This window comes from Podarcis raffonei, chromosome 4, assembly GCF_027172205.1.
Source record: "Podarcis raffonei isolate rPodRaf1 chromosome 4, rPodRaf1.pri, whole genome shotgun sequence".
NCBI lineage: Eukaryota > Metazoa > Chordata > Lepidosauria > Squamata > Lacertidae > Podarcis > Podarcis raffonei.
Window position 1 is genome coordinate 11,108,282 of NC_070605.1, and position 13,909 is coordinate 11,122,190.

Here is a 13,909-nt window from a genome sequence, read left to right on the forward strand (position 1 = left end):
CAAGTGAGATTTGTTCCCCATTTCGTTTTTGAGGACCTCCACAGTTCTGTCAATCCAGGTGTCCCTGTAAGGGTGATGCGCTGGAGGGTACTGAAGATCAAAGAGGACCAGTTTGTCCTCCTGATAAGCGAGTTTCAAGAGATCGCTGAGCTTGTAGACTCTCTGTTTTCTTGCCAGTTTTTCATCCTCAGGCGAGAGCGGGGGCATTCCGAAGAACGGCCTCTTCTGCAAAGGAATTAGGGGGGAAAGGAGCTGTAGCTTGTTGAAGGTGCTGGGAATTGTAGCTCTGTGAGAGGGAAACTACAGTTCCCAGAATTCTTTCGTGAGGGGAGCCATGAGCATTTTATTTATTAAGGATAAGAATAAGAATACCCTGCCAATCTGGCTGGGTTTCCCCAGCCGCTCTGGGCATCTTAAAGGTAAAGGTACCCCTGCCCGTACAGGCCAGTCGTGTCCGACTCTAGGGTTGTGCGCTCATCTCGCTTAAGAGGCCGGGAGCCAGCGCTGTCCGAAGACACTTCCGGGTTACGTGGCCAGCGTGACGAAGCTGCTCTGGCGAGCCAGCACCAGCGCAGCGCACAGAAACGCCGTTACCTTCCCGTCTTGGGGATTCAAACCGCCGACCATGAGATCGGCAAGTCCTAGGCACTGAGGTTTTACCCACAGCGCCACCCGCGTCCCTTCGACGTCTTTTGCATCTTACAGCGTCCCTTGGGCATCTTACAGCATATATAAAACATAGTAAAACATCAAACATTAAAAACTTTCCGATATAGGGTTGTCTTCTAAAAGTTGTTTATCTCCTTGGCATCTAATGGGAGGGTGCCACTACCGAGAAGGCCCTCTGCCTGGTTCCCTGTAACTTTGCTTTTTGCAGTGAGGGAACCACCAGAAGGCCCTCAGAGGAGGACCTCAGCATCAATGAGGGGTGGTATAAATGTTCTTTAAATGTGTGGCATCAACGTGACTGAATAGTAGCCTGTTCACACTATACAGTCGTACTTTGGAAGTCAAAAGGAATCTGTTCCAGAAGCCCGTTCAACTTCCAAACCAAAGTACAGTTCTGACTGGCTGCAGGAAGCTCCTGCAGCCAATCGGAAGCCGTGGAAGTCCCGTCGGACGTTCGGGTTCCAAAGAAGGTTTGCAAACCGGAACACTCACTTCCGGTTTTCGATCGTTTGAGAGCCAAAACGTCCGAGTAACTCTTCTCTTTGGTGATCACTCGTAGCCGAGTAAGTTTGTCTTCCATAAACACAGTTTTAGCAATGAGTCCATAAGTGACTGTGGAGGCCAGTTCTGGATCCACACGTCCTTCCACAGTGGGGACATTGGTTCCCGGGTGGGAGTTGATCACGGTGTGGATTTGCCAAGCCTGCCTTCCTCTTAGCACGTATCTCCCTTGCGTCCTGAGTTCGAGTGTCTTCAAAGCTCATGACACCTTCGGTAAAGGCTGTTCTCCAAGTGGAGCGCTCACAGGCCAGTGTTTCCCAGTTGTCAGTGTTTATACTACATTTTTTTAGATTTGCCTTGAGAGAGTCTTCAAACTTCTAGCAGCTTTGGCAGCTGAGGATCAGAGGAAGGTGGGCAGGCAGCCCTGGCAAGTGAGCGAGCAGGAGGGAAGGTGGTCTCCATGAGCAAAGGGACAGCCTAGGTGAATAGGTACAGAAAAGCAGGGCAGATCAGCTCCCCAGCAACTGTCCTGCTTTGCTGCCACTGCCGCTGCCCATCTAACACTAATGAAACTGTCATGGGCAGATCAACTACGAAACTTTGGCTTCAGGGGCCCCAATCACAGAGGGGCCCCAGAAGTGTCCTAAATCCACATTTCTTTATTTTTTGTGTGTCTAAAGGTAAAGGGACCCCAGCCGATTAAGTCCAGTCACGAATGACTCTGGGGTTGCGGCACTCATCTCGCTTTAAAGGCCAAGGGAGCCGGCGTACAGCTTCCGGGTCATGTGGCCAGCATGACTAAGCCGCTTCTGGCAAACCAGAGCAGCGCACGGAAACGCCGTTTACCTTCCCGCCGGAGCAGTACCTATTTATCTACTTGCACTTTGACGTGCTTTCGAACTGCTAGGTTGGCAGGAGCAGGGACCGAGCAACGGGAGCTCACCCCGTCTTGGGGATTCAAACCGCGACCTTTCGATCGGCAAGCCCAAGAGGCACAGTGGTTTAACCCACAGCGCCACCCGCGTCCCTGTTTTTTGTGTCTAGTAGACTCAATTTGTGTCGCACGACTCAAAAACCATGAGGCATAGGAAATTTTTATTCACACCAGTGACTTTGACGTATGAGGCAATTGAGTGCAGCCATTTTAATCAAAATCTAAGATGTAGTAGTTAATTTTAAAAATATGTAATTGTGGTACTCTGTCATGGAACAACAAAGAAGGGTAGGACTCGAACCAATGGCTTCATAGAATCATAGAATCATAGAGTTGGAAGAGACCACAAGGGCCATCGAGTCCAACCCCCTGCCAAGCAGGAAACACCATCAGAGCACTCCTGACATATGGTTGTCAAGCCTCTGCTTAAAGACCTCCAAAGAAGGAGACTCCACCACACTCCTTGGCAGCAAATTCCACTGTCGAACAGCTCTTACTGTCAGGAAGTTCTTCCTAATGTTTAGGTGGAATCTTCTTTCTTGTAGTTTGGATCCATTGCTCCGTGTCCGCTTCTCTGGAGCAGCAGAAAACAACCTTTCTCCCTCCTCTATATGACATCCTTTTATATATTTGAACATGGCTATCATATCACCCCTTAACCTCCTCTTCTCCAGGCTAAACATGCCCAGCTCCCTTAGCCATTCCTCATAAGGCATCGTTTCCAGGCCTTTGACCATTTTGGTTGCCCTCCTCTGGACACGTTCCAGTTTGTCAGTGTCCTTCTTGAACTGTGGTGCCCAGAACTGGACACAGTACTCCAGGTGAGGTCTGACCAGAGCAGAATACAGTGGCACTATTACTTCCCTTGATCTAGATGCTATACTCCTATTGATGCAGCCCAGAATTGCATTGGCTTTTTTAGCTGCCGCGTCACACTGTTGGCTCATGTCAAGTTTGTGGTCAACCAAGACTCCTAGATCCTTTTCACATGTACTGCTCTCAAGCCAGGTGTCACCCATCTTGTATTTGTGCCTCTCATTTTTTTTGCTTCAAGTTACAAGAGATTCCGACTCAACACCAGGAAGAGCTTTCTGATGGTAAGAGCTGTTCGACAGTAGAATGGACTCCCTTGGGATCTAGTGGACTCTCCTTCCTGGGAGGTTTTCAAGCAGAGGTTGAATGGCCATCTGTCATGGATGCTTTAGCTGAGATTCCTGCATTGCAGGGGGTTGGACTAGATGACCCTCGGGTCCCTTCCAACTCTACAATTCTATGGCTCTATGGTTCTATGACTTCTCACTGCTGTGGTGTCCGACCTGTGTCTGTAACATCAGTATGGCTTTGCAGGCTGTGCTGTAAGTTTACACCTTCACGTAATGATTCTGTGATGAACTGGTAACCCAGTCAGATGAGTAGGGTAAATAATAATACAGTCATACCTAAGGTTACAGATGCTTTGGGTTGCGCGATTTCAGGTTGCGCACCGGAAGTACCGGAACGGGTTACTTCTGGGTTTCGGCACTTGCGCATGTGCAGAAGCGCTAAATCGCACTTTGCGCATGTGCAGAAGTGCCGAATCGCAACCCGCGTATGTGCAGATGCGGCGCTGTGGGTTGCAAACGCGCTTCCCGCATGGATCACGTTCGTAACCCAAGTGTCCACTGTAATAATAATAATAATAATAATAATAATAATAATAATAATAATAATAGTAAAATCACTGGTTACCCAGACCTCATTGCTGGTTAAGAAGAGACGCCCGTAACAGTTCAAACTTCAGGGCCCCCAAAATGGAAACTGTTGTGGCCTAAGGAGGTCTATGGTTGTCTTGGTGAGTTGTAAGTCTGGGTGACCTCAGAGCAGAGAGAGGGAGTTTGGGTGAGCTGTAAGAGGAATGGGTTGGAGAGGCATACAGGACAGTTAGTGAAGTCCAAGAGGAATGGGGGTTTGTTGAGTGAGGGGGGTTGAGAAGAGTGAATATGGGGGGGCAATGTGGGTAAGGTGTATGGCGAATGGAGGGTCATTTGGGTGAGCTCTAAGGCGGACAGTGGTAGTTTGGGTGAGGCAGACCACACAGAGGCCCAAGCCGTAGTTGGAAACATGGGCAAACCTGCTTTCGGAAGGTTATTCCGCTGCTCAGCTCCCCAGAAGCCAACTTGGGAGATGTGATGGGCTGAGTTTCATTTCAAGTCCCGTTCAAACATACCTCAAAGAACCAATTTCCAGAGTTCAGCTTCTCCAGTTCGCTCCAGGGGAAGTACGCGGCAAGTACCTTCGCCCACGTGCGATTGACAGCCTCAATGTTGGTGGTCCTTTCTAGTGTCTTGTCGTGCATAAGGAAGGGGACGCCGTCCAAGCTGTTCAAAACAGAAAAGCAAATTTGCGCGTCACGCTTGGGGTCTTAGGTAGGCCGTTTGCAAGGCTGCCTGAGAACAGCTGAGATGTGTCATATATTCTCCCCAGCTCCAGTTCTCAGGGGAGAGTGGGAAACCGTAGTGGAGCTACATACACACACACCAGAAAAAAGATTATTTACTTTGGCTGCATGCACAACATACATTTAAAGCAACTGCCTTCCCACAAAGGATTGTGGGGTCTGTATTTTACCGCTCAAAATCCCCAGAACCTGTAACAGACAATAGTTCCCAGAATACCTTGCAGGAAGCCAGGTGCTTTAAATGTGTGGCATGTATTTCATGTGTCATTTTACATACTCCACACCACCAAATCTGCTCTGGGTCGTCTAGGTCGCTACCCCACCCCACCCTGGCCACCTGTTACCTTTCAGAGGAGATCTGGTTTGAGGAATGAAATGAGGAACAGCAGGCGAGAGGAAAGGTCTATTGCTCTGGTGGAAGTCATTCAGTGATTTATTTGGACGGCTACTAACAACCAAGCAATGACAAACCTAGACAGCATCCTAAAAAGCAGAGACATCACCTTGCCAACAAAGGCCCATATAGTAAAAGCTATGGTTTTCCCAGTAGTGATGTATGGAAGTGAGAGCTGGACCATAAAGAAGGCTGATCGCCGAAGAATGGATGCTTTTGAATTATGGTGCTGGAGGAGACTCTTGAGAGTCCCATGGACTGCAAGAAGATCAAACCTTTCCATTCTGAAGGAAATCAGCCCTGAGTGCTCACTGGAAGGACAGATCCTGAAGCGGAGGCTCCAATACTTTGGCCACCTCATGAGAAGAGAAGACTCCCTGGAAAAGACCCCGATGTTGGGAAAGATGGAGGGCACAAGGAGAAGGGGACAGCGGAGGACAAGATGGTGGGACAGTGTTCTCGAAGCTACCAGCATGAGTTTGACCAAGGAACGCAGTGGAAGACAGGAGTGCCAGGCGTGCTCTGGTCCATGGGCATGAAGAGTCGGACACAACTAAACAACAACAACACTAACAACCATGGCTATGTTCTGCCTCCACTGTCAGATGAATTATACCTCTGAATACCAGTCTCTGAGAATCGCAGTCGGGCAGAGTCCTGTTGAGCTTATGCCCTGCTTATGGACTTGTCACACGCCCTGTGAGAGGTAATGGTAAGATAGGTAAAAGACCCCTGGACAGTTAAGTCCAGTCAAGGGCAACTATGGGGTTGCAATGCTCATCTCGCTTTCAGGCTGAGGGAGGCGGCGTTTGTCCACAGACAGCTTTCCGGGTCATGTGGCCAGCAGGACTAAACCACTTCTGTTGCAACAGGACACAGTGACGGAAACCAGAGCGCACAGAAACGCCATTTACCTTCCTGCCGGAGCGGTACCTATTTATCTACTTGCACCGGTGTGCTTTCGAACTGCTAGGCAGGCAGGAGCTGGGACCGAGCAACGGGAGCTCACCCCGTCGCGGGGATTCGAACCGCCGGCCTGAAACCATTGATATTTGAGGGAGCAGGCTAGCGGGCGGGGCCCATGACTTACATCAAAGGAGCCTACACTGTTGCCGTATGTAGCTTTAATTTATGTGGTTTTTTATCTTATATTTTGGAAATGTACAGCCCGTTTTTTCCTCTTTAATTTTTTGGGGGGCCACCAGTGTGGGGCCCTAAGCTATAGCTTGTTTAGCTTCTATGTAAATCCAGCACTGGCCCCTGACCTGACCCAGCAGGTTCTTAAAGCAGCACCAAGATGCCAGCGACAGTTTGTGAGTTAAAAGGGATGGTTTAAACACAGCAGGCAGTAACGATTCCTTAAGACAGCAGAGCACGTATGGGGAAAAAAGATTGACCCCATCAGGGAAGCTGTGTTCCAGAAGCTCACCTAATTTTGACATCCGTCTCAAAGCCAATAGCACCGTAAGCGGCAGTTTTTCTGAACGACATCTCTGTATTTTCGGGAGCTACCTGTTATAAAAATGAGAGAGGAAGACATGACGGATGGGCAAACAGCCCCAATTCCTGTTTTGCAACCTCCTTGAGCATTTCCTGGAAAGGAACTCTGAGAATGCTTTTTATTATTATTGGTAAATAATTTTTATTTGATTTTACAAGTGTAACATTTTAACAGTATCAAATACATACTCAGATTTAGAGATTCCTCCATCCTCTCTATGGGTCCTATTGTCCTCTTTTCTAACTGCATCTTATTTCACCATCAATATTTTAAATCTCTCCATATTATCCAACGTATTTGTTACATTTACCAGTGTTGTTAAAATCCTGCTAATGTTTCCATTTGCTTACAGTGGTCTCTTAAATAAATTACAAATAAAATTTAAATTTCTGAAAGTATAGAACAACATGTTTAAAGTGAAGATGAAAAGAGATAAAGATGTTAAGAGGATTAAGTAAATTTTATGAGATTTTATCTTGGAAAACCGTTACAATGATATATCATGAAATTCAGACAAGGGAATCATTTAACAATGTTACTAAGGTTAGGCCAAGTTTAGTTATGATGTTTGTTTGTTTGTTTGTTTGTTTGTTTGTTTAAAATTTTGGAAAATCAATAAATTTTTTGAAGAAAAAGATAAATTACAAATATTTCCCATTCTTTCTTAAAAATGAATTCTGAGAATGCTTCTGACTGGCCTGGATAGAGCTATGGGATTGCATGGAGAAACAAGACAACTGCACACTTGTAAAATTCACTTCTTCTTTCTGCCTCTGGCCTTGTCCACTCGTGGCATGTGGCCCCTGGAAAGCTAACCTGAATTAAATGTGGCCCTCGAGCTGAAAAGGTTCCCCCACCCAGGCACTGTGCAAATATTCGCCGCAACGGTCTTGTGTATTGTATAACGGCGCACATGTTGACTGTCGTCCGAAGTCCCTAGTTGAGTATGACCAACAGAAACGTCCAGGATACCTGAAGGAGCGTCTCCACCCTCATCGTTCAGCCTGGACACTGAGGTCCAGCTCCGAGGGCCTTCTGGCGGTTCCCTCGCTGCAAGAAGCCAAGTTACAGGGAACCAGGCAGAGGGCCTTCTCAGTGGTGGCACCCGCCCTGTGGAACGCCCTCCCATCAGATGTCAAGGAAATAAACAACTACAGTATCTGACTTTTAGAAGACATCTGAAAGCAGCCCTGTTTAGAGAAGCTTTTAATGTTTAATAGGTTGTTGTATTTTAGTGTTTTGTTGGAAGCCACCCAGAGTGGCTGGGGAAACCCAGCCAGATGGGCGGGGTATAAATATATTATTATTATTATTATTATTATTATTATTATTATTATTATTAGGTGACAAAGGTGAGAAAAATGGTTTGGATTTCTTTAAAGGTAAAAAACAAGCCAACTATCCGAAAGAGGAGGAAGCGTAATGGCGTCAGGTTATTCTGAAGTCCCGCCCCCCCCCCGCCTTCCAACTCAACCTACCATTGGTGCTCCTCTGTGGCCAATCAGGTGCGGCTTGGGACCCAACGCCCCCTTCTCCATAATACAGGGAGAATGGAACCCCAGGGGTATGAAGAGAAGGCAGAGGAGGATGGCCAAGTAGGGGGAAATAATCAATACCTGCAGAACTGAACGAAACAGGAATAGTCACGGTCTTTGCTATGCTGAATGGGAAGGGGGACAAGTCCAAGTAGGAATGAATAAGTACCGTATTTTTCGCTCTATAGGACGCACCCGAGCATAGGATGCACCTTGTTTTAGAGGGGGAGAACAAGGGGGGGGAATTCTCCCCCTCTCTGCTCAGCGCCCCTTCAGCGAAGCAGGAGGAGAAACGGAGCCCCTTCCATTTCTCCTCCCGCTTGGCTGAAGGGGCGCTGCGCAGCTCTCCCTCTCTGCTGAACCAGGAGAGTCTTGCTCTCCCAGCTTCAGCAAATGGAACCCGAAGCCTTCGGAGCACCGACCCCTCTCGCTCTCCAGGCTTCAGCGAAAACAACGCGAAGCCTCTGGAGCACGGAGGGAGCGCTCCCTCTGCACTTCGGAGGCTTCGTGTTGCTATCGCTGAAGTCAAGGAGCCTGCATTCGCTCCATAGGATGCACACACATTTCCCCTTAATTTTTAGAGGGGGAAAAGTGCGTCCTATAGAGCGAAAAATACGGTATTTGCTGGGCATGTCATGTTTCTCACCCACAAGCCCATTTTCCTTCCTTCCTTCCTTCCTTTGCCCTAATATGCAATTAAATAAAAATAAACCAGCACAAAACCCCACATTTCTAAACCATTTTCTCTCGAAATACAGGTTGAAACAAAAAGAAAAACAAGTTCCTTCCAGTAGCACTTTTTTGTTGTTTAGTCGTGTCCGACTCTTCGTGACCCCATGGACCAGAGCATGCCAGGCACTCCTGTCTTCCACTGCCTCCCGCAGTTTGGTCAAACTCATGCTGGTAGCTTCCAGAACACTGTCCAACCATCTCGTCCTCTGTCGTCCCCTTCTCCTTGTGCCCTCCATCTTTCCCAACATCAGGGTCTTTTCCAGGGAGTCTTCTCTTCTCATGAGGTGGCCAAAGTATTGGAGCCTCAGCTTCAGGATCTGTCCTTCCAGTGAGCACTCAGGGCTGATTTCCTTCAGAATGGAGAGGTTTGATCTTCTTGCAGTCCATGGGACTCTCAAGAGTCTCCTCCAGCACCAGAATTCAAAAGCATCCATTCTTCGGCGATCAGCCTTCTTTATGGTCCAGCTCTCACTTCCATACATCACTACTGCAAAAACCATAGCTTGAACTATACGGACCTTTGTTGGCAAGGTGATGTCTCTGCTTTTTAAGATGCTGTCTAGGTTTGTCATTGCTTTTCTCCCAAGAAGCAGGCGTCTTTTAATTTTGTGACTGCTGTCACCATCTGCAGTGATCATGGAGCCCAAGGAAGTAAAATCTCTCACTGCCTCCATTTCTTCCCCTTCTATTTGCCAGGTGGTGATGAGACGACTGTTAATGACTGCAATTAACTATACGGACCGAGACCAACTAAGTTTGTTATTGGAATGAGCAGTAGCACACACGAAAGCTCATACCAATAACAAACTTAGTTGGTCTCTAAGGTGCCACTGGAAGGAATTTTTATTATTATTATTTTATTTTGTTTTGACTACGGCAGACCAACACGGCTACCTACCTGTAACTAGAAATACAGGTTGTTAGTGGATTCTCTCTCAAAACAAACGGTGTAAAACTTGATACCTTTCCAACGGGTCCCATGTCGAAGTATTCTTGCGGCCCACTTGCTATGAAAAGTCGGACCCCCCTGCTCTAGAGGGTGGTCCCTCAGCACTGTGGGGGTGACTTTGTGGGGCTAATCTGCATGATGCCTGAGTCCCTGAGGTCCGGAAGCAAGCAAGTGTTAAAATCTAATGGAGGATTCCATCGTTCTACTAGTCAGACATGTTTCTTTGCGAGAGAACGGCCATCATTTGCGTAACAAAAGAAGCGATAGGGCCCTTCTGGGCAAATGAGTCGACCTTTCCCACTCCTCACCTGGCTGGTATCTAGAAGGACAGTCGTCCAAGCAGCTGAGAGCAGAAAACAGGCTGGAGGCAGAAGCCAGGGAGTGAGAGCCATGCTTGACTGGGAGTGGCCACCAACACCATATAACACCAGTCCTGAAAGACCTACGGAACATTGTCTCCCAGTACGTTTCCGAGCACAATTCAAAGTGTTGGTGCTGACCTTGAAAGCCCCTAAACAGCCTCGGTCCAGTATACCTGAAGGAGCGTCTCCACCCCCATCGTTCTGCCCAGACATTGAGGTCCAGTACTGAGGGCCTTCTGGCGGTTCCCTCACTGCGAGAAGTCAAGGAAATAAACAACAATCTGACATTTAGAAGACATCTAAAGGCAACCCTGTCTAGGGAAGTTTTTATTGTTTATCGTGTTTTTAATATTCTGTTGGGAGCTGCCCAGGTGGGTGGGGTATAAATTAAGGTTACCAGACGTCCCCGTTTCCCGGGGACAGTCCCCGGATTTACAAATCAGTCCCCATACAAAATCCATTGAAGTTGAACAGTGTCCCCCAATATATTGAAAAAATCTGGTAACCTTAGTATAAATTTATTATTATTATTATTATTATTATTATTATTATTATTATTATTATTTGATTTCTGCTCAATTCCTCGGCTATGAGTATGAGAGAAGCCATTCCTTTTGGGGAGTCAATGCTGTGAGCCCTTCCATCTTAGGTTCGAGTTGTATATACCGTATTTTTTGCTCATTGTACCTTTGTTGTCTGTCCAGAAGAAATGAAGAGCCACTGGCCACGCCAAGAGGACCATGATGAATACGGCAACCATGTGGAGGAAGGGAGCTGTGACCTGTTGGGAAGACAAAGTGTCCCCATGAGACGCTTGGGGCCAATTGACACATTGCTCTTTAAAAACACACACACAGAGAAGATGATAGAGTTTATGGAGCTGGCTGATCTCCCTGGGAGAATCTGTGACCAGAAAGAAGAGGAACATCAAGAAGACTGGAAGAAATTTAAAGACTATTTGAATAAATATTGTAATATTAAAGATATGTAACCACTTGAAAGAAACAATTAGGCCCAGGATTAAAATGGAATTAAATTTATAAATAAGAAAATGTATAATAAGGAAAGTTATGTAATATGATTAGGACTGTGATATTTTGAAACACTGATATTGGAAACTGCTACATATAATTACTAAGAAATTCAGTTGGAAGAAATTTGAGGAAGTCAAATACTATGTTTATGAAGATGGATGGTACTTAATTTTAATTAATTAAGTGGTAATATGTTGTATGTATCTTTTTTCTTTCTTCTCTTTTTCTTTTATTTTTTGTTTGTTTTTATTATTGTTAATCTTTTCTTTCTTTACTATGTTTATCTACTGAAAATAATAAATATTATTTGGAAGGGGGGAAAACCACACACACAAAAATGGAAAATTATTGAGGTCCCAGCTAAAGAAAAATGGCAACTTAAGCCAACAGAATATACTCAAGTCGCAAACTTAACATATAGAATAAGAGGACAAGGAGAACATACGTTTAGAGAAGAATGGGAAAGGTTTATTGAATATATGGGGAAGAATTGTCTACAGCTGAAAACGCTGGCAGCATGAAGATAAAGCAGCATGAAGATAAAGCCTAGCGGTTTTCTCACCTGAAAGGACAGGTAGAAGATGCTCCACTGCGCAGTCCAGAGAAGCGTTACCATGGCAAAGGCAAAGCAGGAGAAACCCAGGGCCAACACCGTCGCAATCTAAGGGAATCAAGCATTAAAAGCAATTTCTCCCCCCGTTTAAAAAAATATATTAAAATATAAATATATAATATAAAAATATAATATATAATATAAAATATATTAAAATAAATTTAAAAATATATAATTTCTATTGAATGTTCTGTTTTACAATTTAAAGTACTCATTTTTACATCCTTAAGATATCAGTGACTTCTTTTCTTCCTATGGCTCATTTTACATATCAAAAATCCCTGCATATTTTACAAAAACTATGCCATTCAGTATTCCTTTATTGCATCCATCAAAACTTATTTATACTGTTGAATTTATCTTAATGCTGCCAGCGTTTTCAGCTGTACACAATTATTTCCCATATATTCAATAAACCTTTCCCAATCTTCTCTAAACGTATGTTCTTCTTGTTCTCTTATTCTATATGTTAAGTCTGCTAGCAGTGCATATTCTGTCAACTTAAGTTGCCAATCCTCTTTGGTTAGGACCTCACTCACTTTCTTTTTTAAAAAAAAATTTAGTTGGCTTTTCATAATTTTACATATTTTAACATATTTAAAACATTAAAATACAAGGTTCCTTTGAACCATCAGACCTCCTTCCCTCCCTCCATGGCTTCCATTATTTAAACTTAGGTTTGCTGTATCTTTTGCCCTTATCCATCTGTTTAATAACCATAATTATCATAAATAATTCCACATTACAAGTGTCATTACATCCCTGCCAAAGATTTTAACTGTTTACAGTGGTCTTTTAAATATTTTATAAATTTACTCCAGTCTTTAGAAAATAATTGATCTTCCTGGTTTAGGATCTTCCACATCAGTTTCGCCATTTCCTCATATTCCATCAGTTTCTTTTTTAAAAAAAAAAGATATTTATTAAGATTTTCAATTTTTTATACAAACAAAAAACAAACAAACAAAATTTTAAAAAGACATATAGTTCAAAATACAATCTTTTCAGTGACATATTTCTCTGACCTCCTCATACCTCCCCTTCTTGTATTCCCTTTTAAATTCTTTGTTCAGCAAATCCTTACCTTAAAGCATTACAGCTTATAATATCACCTTATTTTCTATCCAAACCCTTTTTTTCCCATCCATATTCCTTTATATCATTACAGCTAGAAACCACTCAATTTCAATCCAACATCATTCAGCATTCCTTAATTTTACAATATTTCTGTAAATAGTCCTTAAATTTTTTCCAATCTTCTTCTGCCGACTCTTCTCCCTGGTCACGGATTCTGCTCGTCATTTCCGCCAATCCCATACAGTCAATCAGTTTCATCTGCCATTCTTCCAGGGTGGGTAGATCTTGCGTCTTCCAATACTTTGCGATGAGTATTCTTGCTGCTGTTGTAGCATACATAAAAAAAGTTCTGTCCTTCTTTGGCACCACTTGGCCGGCCATGCCCAAGAGAAAGGCCTCTGGTTTCTTCAAGAAGGTATATTTAAATACCTTTTTCAATTCATTTTATATCATTTCCCAGAAAGCCTTAATCCTGGGGCATGTCCACCAAAGGTGAAAGAATGTACCTTCATTTTCCTTATTATCATTTATTATCGGGCAAATGGTAAATGTTTGCAAGCTTGCATCAGTTTCATCTGCCATTCTTCTTATTCTTTTGGTACTTCTCCTTCTTTCCATCTCTGGGCTAGTAGCACTCTCATTGCCATTGTTGCATACACTAAAAGTCTTTTACCTTCCCTTGGTAGCTCTTACCTGCTCACTTTCCATTTTGGGGCTAACAAAACACGGGCCGCAGTAAAGGTAAAGGGACCCCTGACCATTAGGTCCAGTCGTAGCCGACTCTGGGGTTGCGGCGCTCATCTCGCTTTATTGACCGAGGGAGCCGGCGTACAACTTCCGGGTCATGTGGCCAGCATGACTAAGCCGCTTCTGGCGAACATGAGCAGCGCACAGAAACGCCGTTTACCTTCCCGCCGGAGCGGTACCTACTTATCTACTTGCACTTTGACGTGCTTTCGAGCTGCTAGGTTGGCAGGAGCAGGGACCGAGCAACGGGAGCTCACCCCGTCGTTGGGATTCGAGCCGCCGACCTTCTGATCAGCAAGTCCTAGGATCTGTGGTTTAAGCCACAACGCCACCCGCGTTCCACGGGCCACAGTAGTGGCATACATAAACAAACTTTTTTGGTTTTTTTTTAAAGAATATTTATTAAGTTTTTCAATTTTTTAAA

At 44.8% G+C, this 13,909-nt stretch overlaps 1 protein-coding gene across 3 annotated transcripts in view; it reads right to left on the reverse strand.

Moving 5' to 3' along the window:
- The window catches only part of GDPD4 (glycerophosphodiester phosphodiesterase domain containing 4), a 47,197-nt gene that overhangs the window by 11,578 nt on the left and 21,710 nt on the right, over positions 1–13,909 (reverse strand). For 2 of the 3 annotated variants that reach the window (XM_053385442.1, XM_053385441.1), the window contains exons 6-11: positions 11,611–11,709; positions 10,702–10,795; positions 7,911–8,060; positions 6,365–6,443; positions 4,311–4,461; positions 1–225 (exon numbers count right to left, since the gene is read on the reverse strand). In XM_053385442.1, coding sequence (XP_053241417.1) covers positions 1–225; positions 4,311–4,461; positions 6,365–6,443; positions 7,911–8,060; positions 10,702–10,795; positions 11,611–11,709 — 798 coding nt within the window. The remainder of the gene's footprint in view (positions 226–4,310; positions 4,462–6,364; positions 6,444–7,910; positions 8,061–10,701; positions 10,796–11,610; positions 11,710–13,909) is intronic. The other variant, XM_053385443.1, reaches the window with a different exon arrangement.